This window comes from Octopus bimaculoides, chromosome 26 (genome assembly GCF_046866305.1).
Source record: "Octopus bimaculoides isolate indiv1 chromosome 26, ASM4686630v1, whole genome shotgun sequence".
NCBI lineage: Eukaryota > Metazoa > Mollusca > Cephalopoda > Octopoda > Octopodidae > Octopus > Octopus bimaculoides.
The window spans coordinates 9,354,838-9,374,074 of NC_142953.1; the positions used below are offsets into that span (position 1 = coordinate 9,354,838).

At 38.0% G+C, this 19,237-nt stretch overlaps 1 protein-coding gene across 6 annotated transcripts in view; it reads right to left on the bottom strand.

The window, feature by feature from the left end:
* LOC106868878 (uncharacterized) overlaps positions 1 to 19,237 on the bottom strand; it is a 702,504-nt gene that overhangs the window by 166,389 nt on the left and 516,878 nt on the right. For 5 of the 6 annotated variants that reach the window (XM_089342546.1, XM_089342544.1, XM_089342547.1 and 2 more), the window contains 3 exons: positions 12,946 to 13,062; positions 8,791 to 8,826; positions 2,521 to 2,544 (listed from right to left, as the gene is read on the bottom strand). In XM_089342546.1, coding sequence (XP_089198672.1) covers positions 2,521 to 2,544; positions 8,791 to 8,826; positions 12,946 to 13,062 — 177 coding nt within the window. The remainder of the gene's footprint in view (positions 1 to 2,520; positions 2,545 to 8,790; positions 8,827 to 12,945; positions 13,063 to 19,237) is intronic. The other variant, XM_089342545.1, reaches the window with a different exon arrangement.

Genomic DNA, 19,237 nt, shown 5'->3' on the forward strand with positions numbered 1-19,237 from the left:
ACATGGCTTAGTGGTTAGGCCTATGATCGTAAAGTCATGAGTTCAATTCAAAGACAAGCTTGCCAAAGCATGACTGGGTGGTAAGAAGTTTGCTCCACAGCTAGATAGTTCTGGGTTCATCCCACTGCATAGCACCACGGGCAAGTGTCTTCTGCTATAGCCCCAGGCCTACCAAAGCCTTGAGAGTGGATTTAGTAGACAGAAACTGAAAGACGAACACTATGCGTGTATGTATGTATGTATGTATGTGTGTACTTATATATATGTGGTTTATATATATATATATATATATATATATATATATATATATGCGAGTAAAAATAAATACAAAAAAGGGTTTTTTTTGTATGATTGTGTATAGAGGAATATATTATTTTGTTTAAAAGAGTTCCAACACTGTCTGTTTTTTATGTTTTATTTATATTCCTGCAGAACCAATGTGGGGTATAGAATATGGAATATACAATATATAATATAATATACAATATATAATATAAAATAAAAATGGATGGCACCATGAAATAAAGTATTGAATGTAGATGAAATATTGAGTGTTCAATATAAAGGATCAAATATATATATATATATATATATATATATATATATATATATATAGTTCAGTGGTTAGAGTGTTGAGCTTATGGTTGTGATGTTTTGAGCTCAATTCCTAGACTGGGCTGTATGTTGTGTTCTTGAGCTCCAGTTCATTCAGTTGTAGAAATGAGTTGCAATGCCACTGGTGCCAAGCTGTATTGACCTTTGCCTTTCCCCTGGATAGAATTGGTGGCATGGAGAGGGGAAGCTCGTATGCATGTCTTCCATCAACAATCTTGCCATTATGCAAGAATTGATTTAGTTAGTCATCAATGCCATCACCATAAAGGAAGCAGGCAACAAAGATGATATACATATAAGTATGTTTGTTTGTGTTTTTGAATTTGTTCCTCATCACTGCTTGACATCTAGAGTTTGTTTGTTTATGTCCCCTGTAACTTAGCAGTTTGGCAAAAGAGGCTGACAGAATAAGTAACAGGCTTAAAATGTAAGTACTGGGGTCAATTTGTTCGATTCCCTGTAACTTAGCAGTTTGGCAAAAGAGGCTGACAGAATAAGTAACAGGCTTAAAAAGTAAGTACTCGGGTCAATTTGTTCGATTAAACCCTTTGAAGCGGTGCCCCAGCATGGCCACAGTGTAATGACTGAAGTGAGTAAAAAAAAATAAAGGATGAAAGAAGACATTGTAGGGTCAGCTGCTTTGAAACCCAAACCTTCCTCACTCATGAGATAAATCTACATGTGTACCCGTAATCACAAATGCATTCCGTTATGTTACAGAGTGTGTAGGAAATAGTCAAGAACATCTGGAATTATCAAAGAAAGGAACAGGTAATTGGTGTTCATATTCTGAAAATATTAATTGGTAAACAGAACGCTGAAAAGTATGCAAGGATTATCTGAAATTCAAAATTTAAGGTTTTGCAGTTGTCACTTCTATCCAAATTCCAGTGATGGTGGTTGGTTTGCTTGTGAGAAAAGAGGTCTTGTCTTTAGAGGGTCAATATTCAGAATCACAAAAGGGAAATGATAAATACGTACATACATACACACACACATATATATATGTGTATATATATATACATCCATTTTGCTAGAAGACCACCACCTATGGTCAGACCATAGGTGGTCTTCTTCTAGCAAAATGGATGTCCACTTAGTGGTCAACCTTCTTATATATATGTAATATAATTTTTCTGAATCTTCAGATTTTTCAATTTGCAAGGCCACTGGTTTTAAATTGAAATTAATCAAATTAATATTCAATTTTTCACCACTATTATTTAAATTTATATATATATATATATATATATACACAGACAAGCATGCATTTTTTATACACAGACACACCCATATATATATATATACATATACACTCATATACATACATACACAGGTATAGATTCATCAGATGAGATCCAGAGATTATTAATACAGAAAACACTTAGTAGTGCTCAAAAGATTTGAACTTACACTCCGAAATCTTTATCGAGGACTAAGTCCACGGGGTAAAGAGTGGCTATAAGAGGAATCCAGGTGAGCAGATATGGAGACAATTATGCAAATAAGGAAATAAACATGCTTGTGCTTGATATATAAAATATATATACATATATACATGTAAATATATACAGGGATATGCCTATACATGAATGTTCATCTTCTGAATATTTTCAGCTTTTGTTTCTCTTAATATATATATATATATATATATATCACTTTATATATATGTATTCATGTATATATATATGTATATTTTATATATCAAGTCCAAACATGTTTATTTGTTTATTTGCATTGTTATCTCCATACACAGGTATATATACATATGCACATACACACACACATATATATATATATGTGTGTGTATGTACACAGGTATCCACACACATAAACCTTGGTGACATGACTGATAGTCTAGAGAAAAAGATGAACCCAATGGAAAAGAAAAAAAAGGTGTCCTACCTGGTCTCCACTTTCACTGTCACACTGCGATTAAGAGAGAAAGAAACGTAATGAGAATAAGTAACAACAACAAAAACAACAACAATAATTCTTTCTACTATAGACACATCGTCATCATCATCATCATCATTTGAAGTCTGTTGTCCATGTTGGCATGGGTTGGACGGTTTGACTGGGCTGGTAAGCTGGGAGGCTGCACCAGACTCCAGTCTGATTTGGCATAGTTTTCTATGGCTGGATGCCCTTCCAACCACCCCAAGAATACAATGGGTGCTTTCTATGGCTGGATGCCCTTCCAACCACCCCAAGAATACAATGGGTGCTTTCTATGGCTGGATGCCCTTCCAACCACTCCAAGAATATAATGGGTGCTTTCTATGGCTGGATGCCCTTCCAACCACTCCAAGAATATAATGGGTGCTTTTATGCTCCACTGACATGGGTGCCATTTGCATGACACCGGGGTGCATTTACGTGCCACCGGCATGGGTGCCAATTTGCATGACACCAGTATCTGCCACGACTGCGATTTTGTTTGGCTTAATGGGTCTTCTTCTCAAGCACGGCATAATGCCAAAGGTCTTGGTTATTTGACTCTGTGAGGCCCAACACTCGAAAGGAACTCAGCCAACTTACCTCCGTGAGGTGACTGACCTGAAATTTTGCAAGGTGAGGGTGAGTTGATTACATCAATCCCAGTACTTGACAGGTACTTATTATATTGAGCCCGCGATGATGAAAAGCAAAGCTAACCTTGGCAGAATTTGAACTCAAAATGAAACGCCATTAAGCAATTTCCCCAACTATGCAAATGATTCCTTTCTACTATAGGCACAAGGCCTGAAATTTTGGGGGAGAGAACAAGTCAATTACATCAACCCCAGTGCATAACTGGTACTTATTTCATTAACCCCAAAAAGATGAAAGGCAAAGTTGACCTCAGCAGAATTTGAACTCTGAACATACTGACGGACCAAATGCTGCTAAGCATTTTGAATAACAATAATAATAATACTACTAATAATAATGATAAAAATAATAATGGTTCCAAATTTTGGCTCAAGGCCAGCAAGTTCATGGGAGGAAGTAAATTGATTAGTGTTCAACTGGTACTTATTCTATCAACCCTGGAAGGATGAATGGCAAAGTTGACCCCAGTGGAATTTGACCTCAGAATGTAAAAGGGCACAAATACCACTAAGCATTTTCCCCAGCAAGCTAAGGATTCTGCCAGCTTACCGCTTTAATAATAATAATAATAATAATAATAATAATAATAATAATAATAATAATAACCCTTTCTACTGTAGGCACAAGGCTTGAGATTTTGGGGGAGGGGACTAGTCAATTACATCGACTTCGGTATTTTACTGGTGCATAATTTATCGATCCTGAAAGAATGAAAGGCTAAGTCAACCTTGGTGGAATTTGAGCTCAGAATGCGAAGACAGAGAAAATACTGCTAAGCATTTCGCTCAACATGTTAATGATTCTGCCAGCTCACTGCCTTAATAATAATAATAATAATAATAATAATAATAATATAGATGTTTTCGATCTAGTTTGGATTCTTTGCAATCAAATTTGAATTCTTTGCCATCGAACTTGATGGTAAAGAATTCAAATTTGATTGCAAACAATCCAAACTAGATCGAAAACATCTATAATAATAATGATTTCAAATTTTGACACAAGGCCAACAATTTCGGGGGAGGGAGTAAGTCAATTACATCAACCCCAGTTTTCAACTGGAACTCATTGACCCCCAAAAGGATAAAAGGCAAAGTCTACCATGGCAGAATTTGAACTCAGACTGTAAAGACAGACTAAATGCTACTAAAATTTTGCCTGGCATGCTAATGATTCTGCCATCATACTACTACTAATAATAATAATGATGGTCTCTCCTGTCAAAGACAATGCATGAGCATTCAGCTTTTGCCAAACGAGCTGCACAAATGATTCGTTAATAGTGATCAAATGTTCAAGCTGTATATTAACTTGCTCGTTCCATCAAATTGATGTTGTCTAAACAAGTGCACAGTGTATCACGCATCAGGCGTTTTGAAATGATCGCTGAGCAACATGAAGGGTTTTGCTCAAGAACACAACACACCACCTGGTCTATGAATTGAAATCATGATCGCTAGATTGTGAGTGGAACGCCCTAACCACTAAACCATGTGCCAATAATAATAATAAGGAGTGGCTGTGTGGTAAGTAGTTTGCTTACCAACCACATGGTTCCAGGTTCAGTCCCACTGCTTGACACTTTGGGCAAGCGTCTTCTACTATAGCCTCGGGCTGACCAAAGCCTTGTGAGTGGATTTGGTAGATGGAAACTGAAAGAAGCCTGTCGTATATATGTGTGTGTGTGTGCGTGTATATGCTCATGTGTCTGTATTTGTTCCCCCCCGCCCCCCAACATCGCTTGACAACCGATGTTGGTGTGTTTACATCCACATAACTTAGCAGTTCGGCAAAAGGGCCCGATAGAATAAGTACTAGGCTTACAAAGAATTAGTCCTAGGGTTGATTTGCTCGACTAAAGGCGGTGCTCCAGCATGGCCACAGTCAAATGACTGAAACAAGTAAAAGAGTAATAATCCTTTCTACTACTATAGGCACAAGGCCTGGAATTTGTAGGGAGCAGGGATAGTCAATTAGATTGATCCCCAGTACGCAACTGGTACTTAATTTATAGACCCCCCACCCACCCAAAACCAAAATCTAACAACAACAATAATAATGAAATAATGTCAATAATAATGTTAATCATGGCAGCAGGAGTTTATTAGATAAAAAAAAATAATAGAAAAAAGCAATCAAGAAAAACAAAAGCAAAGCAAAGCAAAGCAAAAAAACAAAAACAACAACACCCTTTCTGCTCTCAACGTTCTCCTCGTAAAAAGAGAAAGAAAATTGCTTCTGGATGAGTGAAATAATAGCAGAGATGTTTGTGTTAATAGGAGTCGGCAGTAATTCACAAGTTCGTTGTTGCTGTTGTCGTTTGGCCAGTGGCAGAGAGAACACCACATATTCATGTAGTCCTGACATTCTACATGTGTGTAGTGGAGAGAATACGTGTGTGTGTGTGTGTGTGTGTGTGTGTGTGTGTGTGTGGAGTGATGTGGTGGTGGGAGGAGTGCGGCGGAGTGGAGCAGTAATCAGTCGATAGCTGCTGAACTAGTTGGTAGTTAATTGCTTACTAATAGCGATAAAAGCAATGTTAACAATGCCGATGAGAGAACAAGAGGGAGGCGGCAGAGTGGGGGGGTTAGAGATTGGGGGGGAATGGCAGTCGTACAGTGAGATATTGATATATTGACGGCTGAGCAACACAACCAGCCACTTCTCTCCGTATGTATGTATGTGTATATATGTGTGTGTGTGTGTGTGTGTGTGTGTGTGTATATATATATATATATATATAATGCGTGTGTGTATATTTATATGTGTATATGTATATAAGTGTGTATGTGTGTGTGTATATATATACATGTATATGTGTGCATATATATGCATGTGTATGTATGCTTATATGTGTGTATATATATGTATATATATGTTTATGTATGTTTATATATGTATATATATGTATGTTTATATGTGCATATATATATATATATATATGGATGTATATATGTGTGTATATATATATATGTATATATGTGTGTATATATATATATAATCTTGGTTTGTCTTAAAAACTCATTTGACAACTTGTCATAATTAGAGAAAGAGAGAGAGAGAGACTAAACAGATTATTATTAATAAATTTGTTTAGTCTTTGAAGATTGCATGCAGGTACCAGTTTACCAGTACACCATTGCCGCCGCCGCCGCCGCCGCCACCACCACCACAAACGTCCTTAACACTAGTCACAACACCACCACCACAACCATTTTCACACCCCCTCCAAACCATCCACCAACCAATCAATATGCCTGTTAATATATGTGTAAACATATCAGATACAATGGATGAGAAAACAAACAGCTGTCTGTGGACAGCAGAACTGGCTTCCAATGGCAACAGCTTGGTGGAGGGAGGGAGGGAGAGGGAGGTAGAGAGAGAGAGAGAGAGAGAGAGAGAGAGAGAGAGAGAAAGAGAGAGAGAGATCATAGTTAATCAATCACTCCTCCACCTTCCCCAGACAGTTTTTTTGTTTAGCCCTCACCAGATCAACTCTTCTGAGCAGCAGATCTGTGGTGAAAGATGTTACAGCTATGACCATTGCTATCCATTTGTTTCTTCCTGCTTTTAAGATTGGTAGGCTGTTATCAGAGGGAAACCCAAGCTGCCGTTGAGGGTGGGCTGAGAGCCCCCCCCCCCCCAAGTTAATGAGTCAATGATGAATATCACCAGAAGCTGAATGGATGAACAGAGGGGCAACAAAATGTCAAGTGCCAGGATCTACCAGGTCAGATAGCGAACCACTGCTATCATCCATAATTGTGTCATGCACAGAAGAGATATTTCAGCTAACGAAAGACCAATGGGGCTAAAACCCAGGCCAGATGTTCATGCCTCATCACTTGATTAGAAAGAGTTACAGTGGTACCAGGACAGGTGCTGATGCTAAAATTAGCTAGTTGGCTGGTTAAAAGATATACATTGGCGACAAAGGCAGTAGTAATACTGAGAGGTATAAGCAATTCATTTCTCATAAATTTTAACAAAAAATCTTATATGAACCCCCAAGGGCCATATGGACCCTGGTTGAAAATCACTGCCCTAGATACTCCTTAAAACAGCGGTCAAGGCTGGAATAGTTTTGATTTTAGGTTTACTCACACAGGACTGGCCGAGGGTTAAACAACAACAACAACATTTATCTTACATTTACATTCATGTGAAAACAACAACAGCAAAACCTCCCAAACCAATTTTACAGCCGTAAGCTTTGTTAAAGCCAGTGATAATGAGTGGAAGTTAATTAACATAATAGCCATGCTTCTGAGCCAACACTGACAATTAACTAATTACTTGTGCTAACTCGTTAGGTCAACAGTGTTACATGTCATCTGATGAATTAAAACTGACAGAGGACAGCAGCATATCATGGGATTTAGTACAGACAATTGACTTTAGACAATAATTCTACGTCTTAACTGGGTGTTCCTGTCAAATTAGATCCCAGTGGTCATTAGTGTTAGTAATTCTTCTGAATTACTGCTGTAAAAACCTCAAAGGGTTTCTCTACACAGAAACCAAAAAAATATTAATTACCTCCCGACTTCATGCCACACAGAACAATTAAATCTTAATCACAAAATCAATCAGTCTAATCAGAAGAAAAAAAAAACAAAACAAAACACTACCCCACTCCCACCTCCACCAAAAAAACCCCTGAAATTTTTATCTGTAAACCCTTTATTATCATCACCACAACTTGTAGAGAAGACCTACAAGTGAGACCTAACATACCCTTTACTCCACAAACTGGCCCCTGACAACCACAAACCATTACAGAAGACCAACGTGCTCTTAACCCTTAAGCATTCAAATTACTCTGTCCAATGTAATGCTTATTTAATCACATTGTGTTGAATTAATCATGCATTGCTTTGTAGTTTTGAGATTTTAATGATGTAATTGCATATTCTTACAATGACATTAACGGATAGGTGTGAGAGGCCAGATCTGGCTAGTTTGAACATAATATTTGCACTGGATAGAGCCAGTTTAACCCTGTAGTGTTCAGATTACTCTGTCCATTACTTATTTATTCACATTGCTTTGAATTATTCATGCATTATCTGGTAGTTTTGATATTTCAATGATGTGATTATTTTCAGCTCCGGTCAAACCATCCAATACATGCCAGCATGGAAAGCGAATGGTAGATGATGATGATGATGATGATGATGATGACACTGTAGCGTACGTGTGAAAGGCCAGATCTGACTGGTTTAAGAATAAAACAGGTACAATATTTGGACTAGATAGTGTGGGCTGGATAGCATGCTTATTTCTTCACATTGTATTAAATTAATAAGCATTGTCTTGTAGCTTTGGGATTTCAATAATGTGATTCTTTATCTTTAGAATGACATTGTAAGGTAGGTGTGAGAGGCCAGATCTGGCCTTTCATCGTAAAACAGATAGCATAATTGGGCTGGACACAGCCAACTACCACAACCTGCTAGAGAAGACCAGCACAGTCATCTTAAAAGCATTTTTGCAAATACTGTATACTCCACATTCAGGTGATGATAAAATAGAGTAAAACAGAGTACAAAAACCACACAAAATAGTCATACTAACCTGGTAACCATTGCCAGTAGAAGAAGGGGAGCTAGCCTGAAAAAGCAGCAACAGAAAGATTCATGGTTAATGAATAAGATACTCACACAAGCTGGGAGTTCATTAATCACTTAATATAAACTACGGTTTGTTTCTAACAGAGACTAAAGTTTAACCTTATAGCATTTGGATTACTCTGTCAAATGTAATGCTTGTTTATTCAGATCGTTTTCAATTAATTAGCCATTATCTTGTAGTTTTCGGATTTTCATGATGTATTTCTTTATTTTTAGAAAGGCATTGTAGGGTAGGTGAGAGAGGCCTGGTCTGGTCAGTTTGAACATAATAGGTAGGCTATTTGGGCTGGTTTAAATGGTAAAGGGTTAAAAGAAACATTTAACAGAGAATATACTAAATTAACTATGAGAAATATATTAGGATAATTAATCTTTTATTCTTTTACTTGTTTAGGTCGTTTGACTGTGGACATGCTGGAGCACTGCCCTGAAGGATTTTAGTCGAATAATTTGACTCCAGGACTTATTATTTTTAAGCCTAGTACTTATTTTATAGGTCTCTTTTGCCGAACCGCTAGATCACAGAGACTTAAACACACCAACACTGGTTGTCAAACGGTGATGGGAGAGGGGGACAAACACAGACACACACAAAAAAATATACACATATACATACATATATATATATATATATATATATATACAATGGGTTTCTTTCAGTTTCCATCTACCAAATCCACTCACAAGGCTTTGGTAGAAGACAATTGCCGAAGGTGCCATGCAGTGAGACTGAACCCAGAACCAAGTTATTGGGAAGCAAGCTTCTTACCACACAGCCGCACCTGTGCTTATATATAATATATTGGGGGTAATTATATATAATATACTGTTGTAACTCTGTGTAGTATACTGGGGTAATTATTACAATATACTAGGTTAATTATGTGTAAATACATGGAGTTAACTATATACAATACACTGAACTGTGTTCTATAAATCTGGTTAATCATGTATTATATACAGAGTAACTAGAAGCTATATACTAAGTTAATTGCATGCGGTATATTTGGATAACTATGTAAATATGCTGGACTTATTTCAAAAGGTAATGAGAATAGGTTTGTTGAGTTTGTAGGGCTGTCACTTGCATTGATCTAGTTGATATCTCATTTGGTGGACAATGACAGCTGTGGTTACAAGTTTCCTATAAGCCAGTCACTGGTCCACTGCAGTTCTAACAATGAGTGTTTGCAACTCAGTGTAGAACAAATATCACAAGAGACTTCAAATAGCATCCTTTTTTCCTGCTTTTTTTTTTTTTTGTCTTTACGCAACTTACATTAGAGAAAACATACATACACACACGCATACAGAGATTACTATTACTTGTTTATAACTACAGCACAATAGTTATAAACGAGCATCACCATTGTCCTACAAGAAGTGTTGTTTGCTTCCAATCTTTCACAGAAACATGTTGGGTCAGTTGGAAAGAATATCTTGCTTAGAAATAGGTGAAGGTTGAAGACAGGATGGGCATCTGGCCATTGAAAATTTACCGCAACGAACTCTGTCAGACTCACGCAAGCATGGCCAACTGGATATTAAAATGATGATGATATACAATGGCCTTTCATGCAATTTCTGTCAGCCAAGTTCTATTCATAAGGCCTCAGTCAAATCAAAGTTACGGTAGCAGGCATTCACTCAAGATGGCTTGCAGGGGACTTGAACCCAAGACCATAGTGGTTGCCACTTGACCTTCTTAACACTTGCAACTACTCTAGTGCTTGAGCTGCAGCTATTATTAAAACTGCAAACAACCAGCCTGTAAAACTCACTCGTCTTTACTGAGGAGTTTCACAATATCCCCATTTACAGTAGATTTCAATTGGTTTGACCATCAACAAGTGTCATATTCCTGGATGGTTAGATAGGAAGGAACAAGACACTTGATGACAATCAGACAGTTAAACCAATTGAATAGAAATATACACTATAATGATAAGGCTAACAATCCGGATATTCATAAACTTAATAACTGACACTATTTCAATACCACATTCTCCCATGTTATGATTCGTGGCTGTGTGGTAAGAAGCTTACTTCCCAACCACATGGTTCTAGGTTCAGTTCCACTGCGTAGCACCTTGGGCAAGTGTCTTCTACTATAGCCTTGGGCCAAACAAAGCCTTGTGAGTGGATTTGGTAGATGGAACCCAAAAGAAGCCCATCATATATATATATATATATAAAAGTCAGTAAATGGTGGGGTTGTGTTAACCACATGTGGAGAAATAATAGGAAAAGAAAATATAATAATAATAAGACAGAATGCTAAACTGAAAGCATATTTCAATATACACATCTATATTAAAATATGCTTTCAGTTTAGCATTCTGCCTTATTATTATTATTATTTTTTTCCTATATTATATATATATATATATATATATATATATATATATATAAAATGGTAAAGCACTTGACCGGTAATCACAGAGATATGAGTTCGAGTCTCATGGCTGGCCACTGACAAATTTTTCTGCAATATAAGGATAATCTATCCTATACATGTTGTTCATATTCTACATTTGAGAATAGATTCCTTCCAAATCTGTATATTTTAACAAATCTTCTAAAAAGGCAAACTTTGTTTGTTTACATATATTGTAATATGTATGTGTGTGTGTGTGTGTGTGTGTCTGTACCTCCCATCATTACTTGACAAGTGGTGTTGGCGTGTTTATGTCACCGTAACTTAACAGCTTGGCAGAAGAGACTGATAGAATAGGTCCTGGGATCAAACTTGTTCGACAAAAACACTTCATGGGGGAGCTCCAGCATGGCCGCAGTCAAATGACAGAAACAAGTAAAAGAATTTACAACAATCATCCACACTATCTTGAAAATTGCTCCTGGATGAGTGAAATAATAGCAGAGATGTTTGTGTTAATAGGAGTCGGTAGTTATTCACAAGTTTTTTGTAGAATATTCAGCCCTTTAAATTTTATTACTACAACAGAGTTCACACTTGGTATTCAAAGAAAAACCTTGTTTTTCTTTTTCGTTTTTTCCCCCTCTCTCTCTCTCTCTCTCTCTACCTCTCACATACAAGGTAATGATAACTCTGCTCATGCTTAACATTAAGAGTACATGGGAACATCATCAAGATCATTGTTTAGACCAGCAATTCTCAACCCGTTTTAGCCTGTGGACCCCTTTGATACCAGTTTTACTTGAATGGACCCTCCTAGCCTTCAATGTTTACAAAAAGTCCTATTGCATTTTAATAAGATTATTAGCAATCATGTTCGTGGCCAGTGCCAGTGACAAGTAAAAGACACTTGTGGTAGTGACACATAAAAGGGACACATGCTGATGACATGTTAGAGGCACTTGTGTCAGTGACACATAAAAAGCCCCTGTGCCAGTGACATATAAAGGTACCCGTGTCAGCGGCATATAAAAGGGACACATGCAGGTGACATGTCAGAGGCACTTGTGCTGACGACACATAAAAGCGACATATAAAAGGCACCTGTGCCAGTGACATATAAAAAGCACCTGTACCCATGACATATAAAAGGGACATGCTGGTGACATGTCAGAGGCACTTGTGCCAGTAACACATAAAAGGCCCCTGTGCCGGTGACACATAAAAGGCACCCAGTACACACTGTAAAGTGGTTGGTGTTAGAAAGGGCATCCAGCCATAGAAACCGAGCCAAAACAGATCACTGGAGCCTTGTGCAGCTCTTCAGCTTACCACCTCCAGTCAATTCAGCAATATAAAAAGAAAATTGATAGACTAAGTACCAGGCTTAAAAATAAATCCTGGGGTCGATTCATTTGGTTAAAACCTTCAAGGCAGTGTAGGAGGGCTGCACTGCAGACAAGTAAAGAAATGATAGATAAAAGATATATGAAGGGCTACTTTCAGTTTCTGTCTACCAAACCCACTCACAAGTACCTGCTGAATATACAGATACTGACACTATAATACATTAAGATGGCAGAGGTCAACTGGAACAATTCATTGCTAAAAGACCAATTCCAGATCCTTTAACACAATTACTGACAACTACCTGTTTCTTGTAGTGAAGCGAGCGTGAAGTGAAAGGGAAGAGAGGACGAGGCTTTGCGACAAGGTACTCACATCGCTGAGGCGGTCTCCTGACAGACTCCCAGAGGGACCATTAGATTGGGGCTCTTCTAATTGGTGGCACAGAGAGTTGTCTGTCATCTGGATAGAGCTCTGCGGACTATTGGTTTCCTGCAAAAGACACCAAAACAATACATTATTATTTACAAGAGCACATTTCAATAATAATAATAATAAAAATAATAATCATAATAATAATAATAAGTAATTTCTGATTTAGACACAAGACCACCAATTTTGAAGGGAAGGGTTTTGTCAATATTACTGACCCCATTACTTGACTAGTCCATTATTTCATTGACCTCGGGGAGATGAAAGCAAAGTTGAACCAGGTGGGAATGGAACTCAGATTGTAAAGAAGCAGAAGAAGCAACACAAGGCACTTTTCTGATGCTTTGTCAATTCTGCCAGCTCACTGCCTTAGATAAAAACATAATGGATGCTAATTTAATTGAAGACCAGCAATTTCGATGGCAGAGTGGGTAGGGCTTTAATGCCATTGATACCAGTTCATGACTGGTACTTTGTTGGGAGAATGGAAGACAAAGATGATGTGTATATGTCCAAACTATATTTAAACACACACAAACACATTATGATTTCAGTGGAAGAACAATGAAAAATAAAACATTTGTTTTCGAAGCCGCTATAAGACTACATTTCTAAAACCGCAAGTTTGATAGAGATGCAAATTTAGACATTTTTTCCAATCCCCATTGTATGTATCTGCCAAGAACTAGACAGAGACAGGAAAATAGACAGAATTTAATTTGCCTGACAAACTGACTTGCCCAAAGAACTCTACTGTCCAACCATCCTCCACACACACACACACACACACACATAGAGCGAGTGTTTTAAGCTGTGACCTCGTTAGGGTTAAAAGTGCTGGCACCTCAACTGCACAGCGAGGCTGGCCTCTCGTGCTGTTTCTCAAACGAAATCCAATTTAATGAATAACAATGCGATAACGAGGTTATTAAAAATATCAACTGGCAACATGAAGCGTGCGATAGTTAATGCAAATTAAAACTGATCTGATCTAATATCCGAAAATCAATTTACTGCTTGAATTCAAACGCGATCAATAGAAGCAAGAGTTACAATTATCAGCTGTGTGCTTAATCAATAATGTATGATCATTCAAAACTACGCAGACGGAGGGGGTGGGGTTGGCAGTCGCATTGGCCGTGGTGGTGGTGGTGGTAGTGGTGGTGATGGCTGTTTGTGCTGTTATTATTGCCGCCACTGCTGTTTCTGTGACTACCACCACCGCCACCACCACCACCACCACCACCACTATCATCACCGCTGTTACTATTAGTTATAATGATAGGAGTGGTATCATTGTGAACTGGTACTGTGATGTTTTTTTAATTCACCATCATCATCACCATCATCATCACCATTGTAATCATCATCATCATCATCATCATCATTGATACTGTCATCATCATCTGTATTATCTCCACTGTGCAGTTAGTTACATGTAACTGAGAAAGGCTTAGATGACTATATATATATATATATATATATAGGTGCAGGAGCAGCTGTGTGGTAAGTAGCTTGCTTACCAACCACATGGTTCCGGGTTCAGTTCCACTGTGTGGCACCTTGAGTAAGTGTCCTCTACTACAGCCTCGGACCAACCAAAGTCTTGTGGGTAGATTTTGTGGACAGAGACTGAAAGAAGCCTGTCGTATATATATATATATATATATATACACACACACACATACATATGTGTGTGTGTGTGTGTGTATATGTTTGTTCCCCTACAATCGCTTGATAACCGATATGCTGGTATGTTTACGTCCTCATTACTTAGTGGTTCGGCAATAAAGACCGATAGAATAAGTACTAGGCTTGCAAAGAATAAGTCCTGGGGTCAATTTGTTTGACTAATGGCAGTGTTCCAGCATGGCTGCAGTCAAATGACTGAAACAAGAGTATACTGTTATCATCATCATCATCATCATTTAATGTCCATTTTCTATGCTGGCATGGGTTCGATGCTTTGACAAGAGCTGGTAAGGCCAGGAGCCACATCAGGCTCCATTGTCTGTTTTGTTATGGCTATACCTACCTACCTATCTATCTATCTATCCATCTATCTATCTACATATATAATTATTATTAAAAAATGGCAAAAAATCATATATTAATTAATATCGATTAATTACCAGGAAGCTAGCACATTTAAAGAATCAAAGAGATTCAGAAACAGTATCTGCAATCTCCGGGGATTAAAGTACATTTTTATATATGAGAAATAGACAGCCGGTAAGATTGTTGAATTTGAAACCGGTACCTGTTTAATAATGTTCCTTTTCGGTGATTTTAAATGTCTTCCCCGCTTACGTTTTGGTATCACGCTATATTTCATGTTGAGAACAATTTAGGTCTTTTTAGACACAAGATGTGATCTATTTCTAGCACATTAAATGTCCACGTTAGTGGTCAACGTCATATATAATTAGATAGATATAGATATATGTGTACATAGAATAGTCTTCTAACTTATCAGTTAGTCAAACAGTCCATGCCAGCATGGAAAACAGATGTTACTTGATGATGAGACACACACACACACTACTAAAAGCATACACACACATATATACATCTATATCTATCACACATACACACACACATAAATATTATATATAACACATACAATATTCATGCACACATAATATACATTGCCTGCACATATATAAATAGACTTATTCATTTATTTACTCGTAAACAGCCCGAAAGATGAGTTTAATCCTTTCCAGCAAAGCCAGCTTTAATGGTTGGACTCATGCCATTAGGGGTAAATAACTCTAATGCATATTAAATACACGTATTTATACACATGTTTAGAATGTCATTATGTAGCCAGATGGGATGCTCTAACCATCAGCTTCTCCCATATTATAGCTATTGTGAATGCATGTGTGTATATAAGTTTGTTTTTGATATGACAGGATTTGTTTATAGCCAATTAATGTAGTTAGATGTGGAGGTGCAATGGCCCAGTGGTTAGGGCAGCGGACTCGCGGTCATAGGATTGCGGTTTCAATTCCCAGACCAGGCGTTGTGAGTGTTTATTGAGCGAAACCACCTAAACTTCCACGAGGCTCCGGCAGGGGATGGTGGCGAACCCTGCTGTACTCTTTCACCACAACTTTCTCTCACTCTTTCTTCCAGTTTCTGTTGTGCCTGTAATTCAAAGGGCCAGCCTTGTCACACTGTCACACTGAACATCCCCGAGAACTACGTTAAGGGTACACGTGTCTGTGGAGTGCTCAGCCACTTGCACGTTAATTTCACGAGCAGGCGGTTCCGTTGATCGGATCAACTGGAACCCTCGACGTCATAAGGGATGGAGTGCCAACAACAATGTAGTTAGATATTTTGGTCTGTTTAACCCTTTAGCGTTCGAATTATTCAGTCAAATGTAATGCTTTTTTTTATTCATTTTGCTTACAACTAATCATGCACTATTTTGTAGCTTCAAAATTTTGATGATGTGTTTGTATATTTTATAATGGCATTGAAGAGTAAGTGTGATAGGCTGGATCTGGCTGGTTAGAGCATAATGTAGTTAACGTATTTGGATTGGATATGGCCAGTTACATGACATTAATATTTAATTGAGTGTATAAGTTGGCAAGCTGGGCAAAAGGCTTAGCAACATTTCATCTGTCTTTACATTTAGTTCAAATTCCACCAAGGTTGATTTTGCCTTCCATCCTTTTGGGGGGTCGATAAAATAAGTACCAGCTGAGTACTGGGGGGGGGGTGTCAATGTAATCGACTAGCCCCCCCCCCCCCCCCCAAAATCTCAAGTTTTGTATCTACTCCAGAAAAGAATATATATATATATATATATATATATATAATTTATTAATGAGGGTAGAAATTGATATTAATCAATTAAAACCAGTGGTCTAGCATATTAAAAAAATCTGAAGATTCGGCATCTATTTCTAGCATATAGGAGTCCACTTTTGCTGGTCATTCCTCTTATTTTTGTATGTAATATATATATATATATATGTTTGTGTATGCTTATAGCCTATTGGTTAGAATGTTGGGTTCATGATTCTAAGGCTGTGGGTTGTGTTCCTTACAGGGAAGTACTTTCAAACTAGGGCTCATCATTTCATGCTGCTCCAGTCTATCCTTACTTCTTTACTGCCCACAAGGGGCTAAACATAGAGGAGACAAACAAGGACAGACAAATGGATTAAGTCGATTATATCGATCCCAGTGCGTAACTGGTACTTACTTAATAGACCCCGAAAGGATGAAAGGCAAAGTCAACCTCGGTGGAATTTGAACTCAGAACGTAGCGGCAGACAAAATACCGCTAAGCATTTCGCCCGGCGTGCTAATGTTTCTGCCAGCTCGCTGCCTTTCAGTCTATTCTGCTAAACACTAGTAGCAGTAGCGGTGTCTGAAGGAAGACTTTCAGACATACCAAAATCCCAACCAGGGGTAAGTTTTCTTCTGTGAGTAGCTTAACACTTCAGAAATCAAGGCAAACTATGGCCAAATGAACATAATATAGACTTAGGGCAGATTCAAACTTTTTGATACATCTGTCTGTCTAGCTATGCTGCATCTAACACACAAATAAACACATACTTAGACAGACAGGCAGATATAAAATGTTAGCAATGTCAAAACTATAAGAACACAATCTATTCACTGCAGCTGTTTCATTATATATATGTATGTATGTATGTGTGTTTGTGTGTATACATATGTGTGTGTGTGTGTGTGTATTTATACACATACACACTCACAGACACATATATTATATAATGTATATAATAAATAGTATATCTTATATATAATAAATTAGCTGTGTCAAAAACTGCAGGGGGAGGTTGTTGTACCCAGTGCATGCTGATCCAACAGCTGTTGGACATCTGTTCACTTGTTTCAACACATTAAAACATTTTTTTTTTCTTTACTGCCAGTACTTCATGCTCCTGTACCCAGATGCACCTCTGTCAAAATCAGTAGGGTGCGGTGCTCTGAGATAACCCTCATTATTTAATCAATAGTCTTCTCATAGCCTTCCTTGACCTTTAAACGGGGTTATGTCAACAACTGAAAGACCTGTAGCTTGGTTGGCTTCTTACCGTGAAACGTCTTACATCTCTACTGATTGAAATAATAATGATAAAAATAATCCTATCTACTAAATTTGGAGGGAGGGGACTAGTTGATGAAGTTGACTCCAGTGTTTCACTGGTACTTAGTTTATCGACCTCAAAAGGATGAAAGGCAAAGCCAACCACAGCGGAATTTGAACTCAGGATATAAAGATGGATGAAATACTGCCAAGCCATTTGCCCAGCGTACCAATGATTCTGCCAGATTGCATCCTAATAATAATGATAAAGCAACCATACTCTGGGTTATGCCAATACACACAGATAGAGAAACTAAGGCCAATAGGCCGGATAGTGTTATCAGAGATCACCAAGCAAAAAAAAATGCTTTCTAATTGATGTATCAATATAGAGAAACTTTCAAAATACAAAGACCTGGAAATAGAGGTATCTCAAATGTGGAGTCTAAAAACTGAAACAATTTCTATCATAGTAGGTGCATTGGGTATGATAGAAAAAATATTCAGACAAATACATAACCAAAACATCAGGACTAACATATGTATATATTCCTTTCTTGGCACTCCGTCGCTTATGACGTCGAGGGTTCCAGTTGATCCGATCAACGGAACAGCCTACTCGTGAAATTAACGTGCAAGTGGCTGAGCACTCTGCAGACACGTGTACCCTTAACGTAGTTCTCGGGGATATTCAGCGTGACACAGTGTGACAAGGCTGACCCCTTTGAATTAGTCACAACAAAAACAGGAAGAGTGAGAGAAAGTTGTGGTGAAAGAGTACAGCAGGGTTCGCCACCATCCCCTGCCGGAGCCTCATGGAGCTTTAGGTGTTTTCGCTCAATAAACACTCACAATGCCCGGTTTGGGAATCGAAACCACGATCCTATGACCGTGAGTCCGCTGCCCTAACCACTGGGCCATTGCGCCTCCACATATGTATATATAACATACAGAAAATAGCACTAGTAGGCACTGCACACATCTTGCGTAAAAAACCTTCAATACAGAAAAAGTCTGAGGGATCAGAACTGAGAAGGGTGAAACAATCAGAACTCCAACAGCTTTTGTGATGTGAGTTTGATTCCTGTCGGCATGCTTATGTCCTTAAGCAAGATACTTTATTTCACGTTGCTCCAGCTCATTCAGATGGCAAAG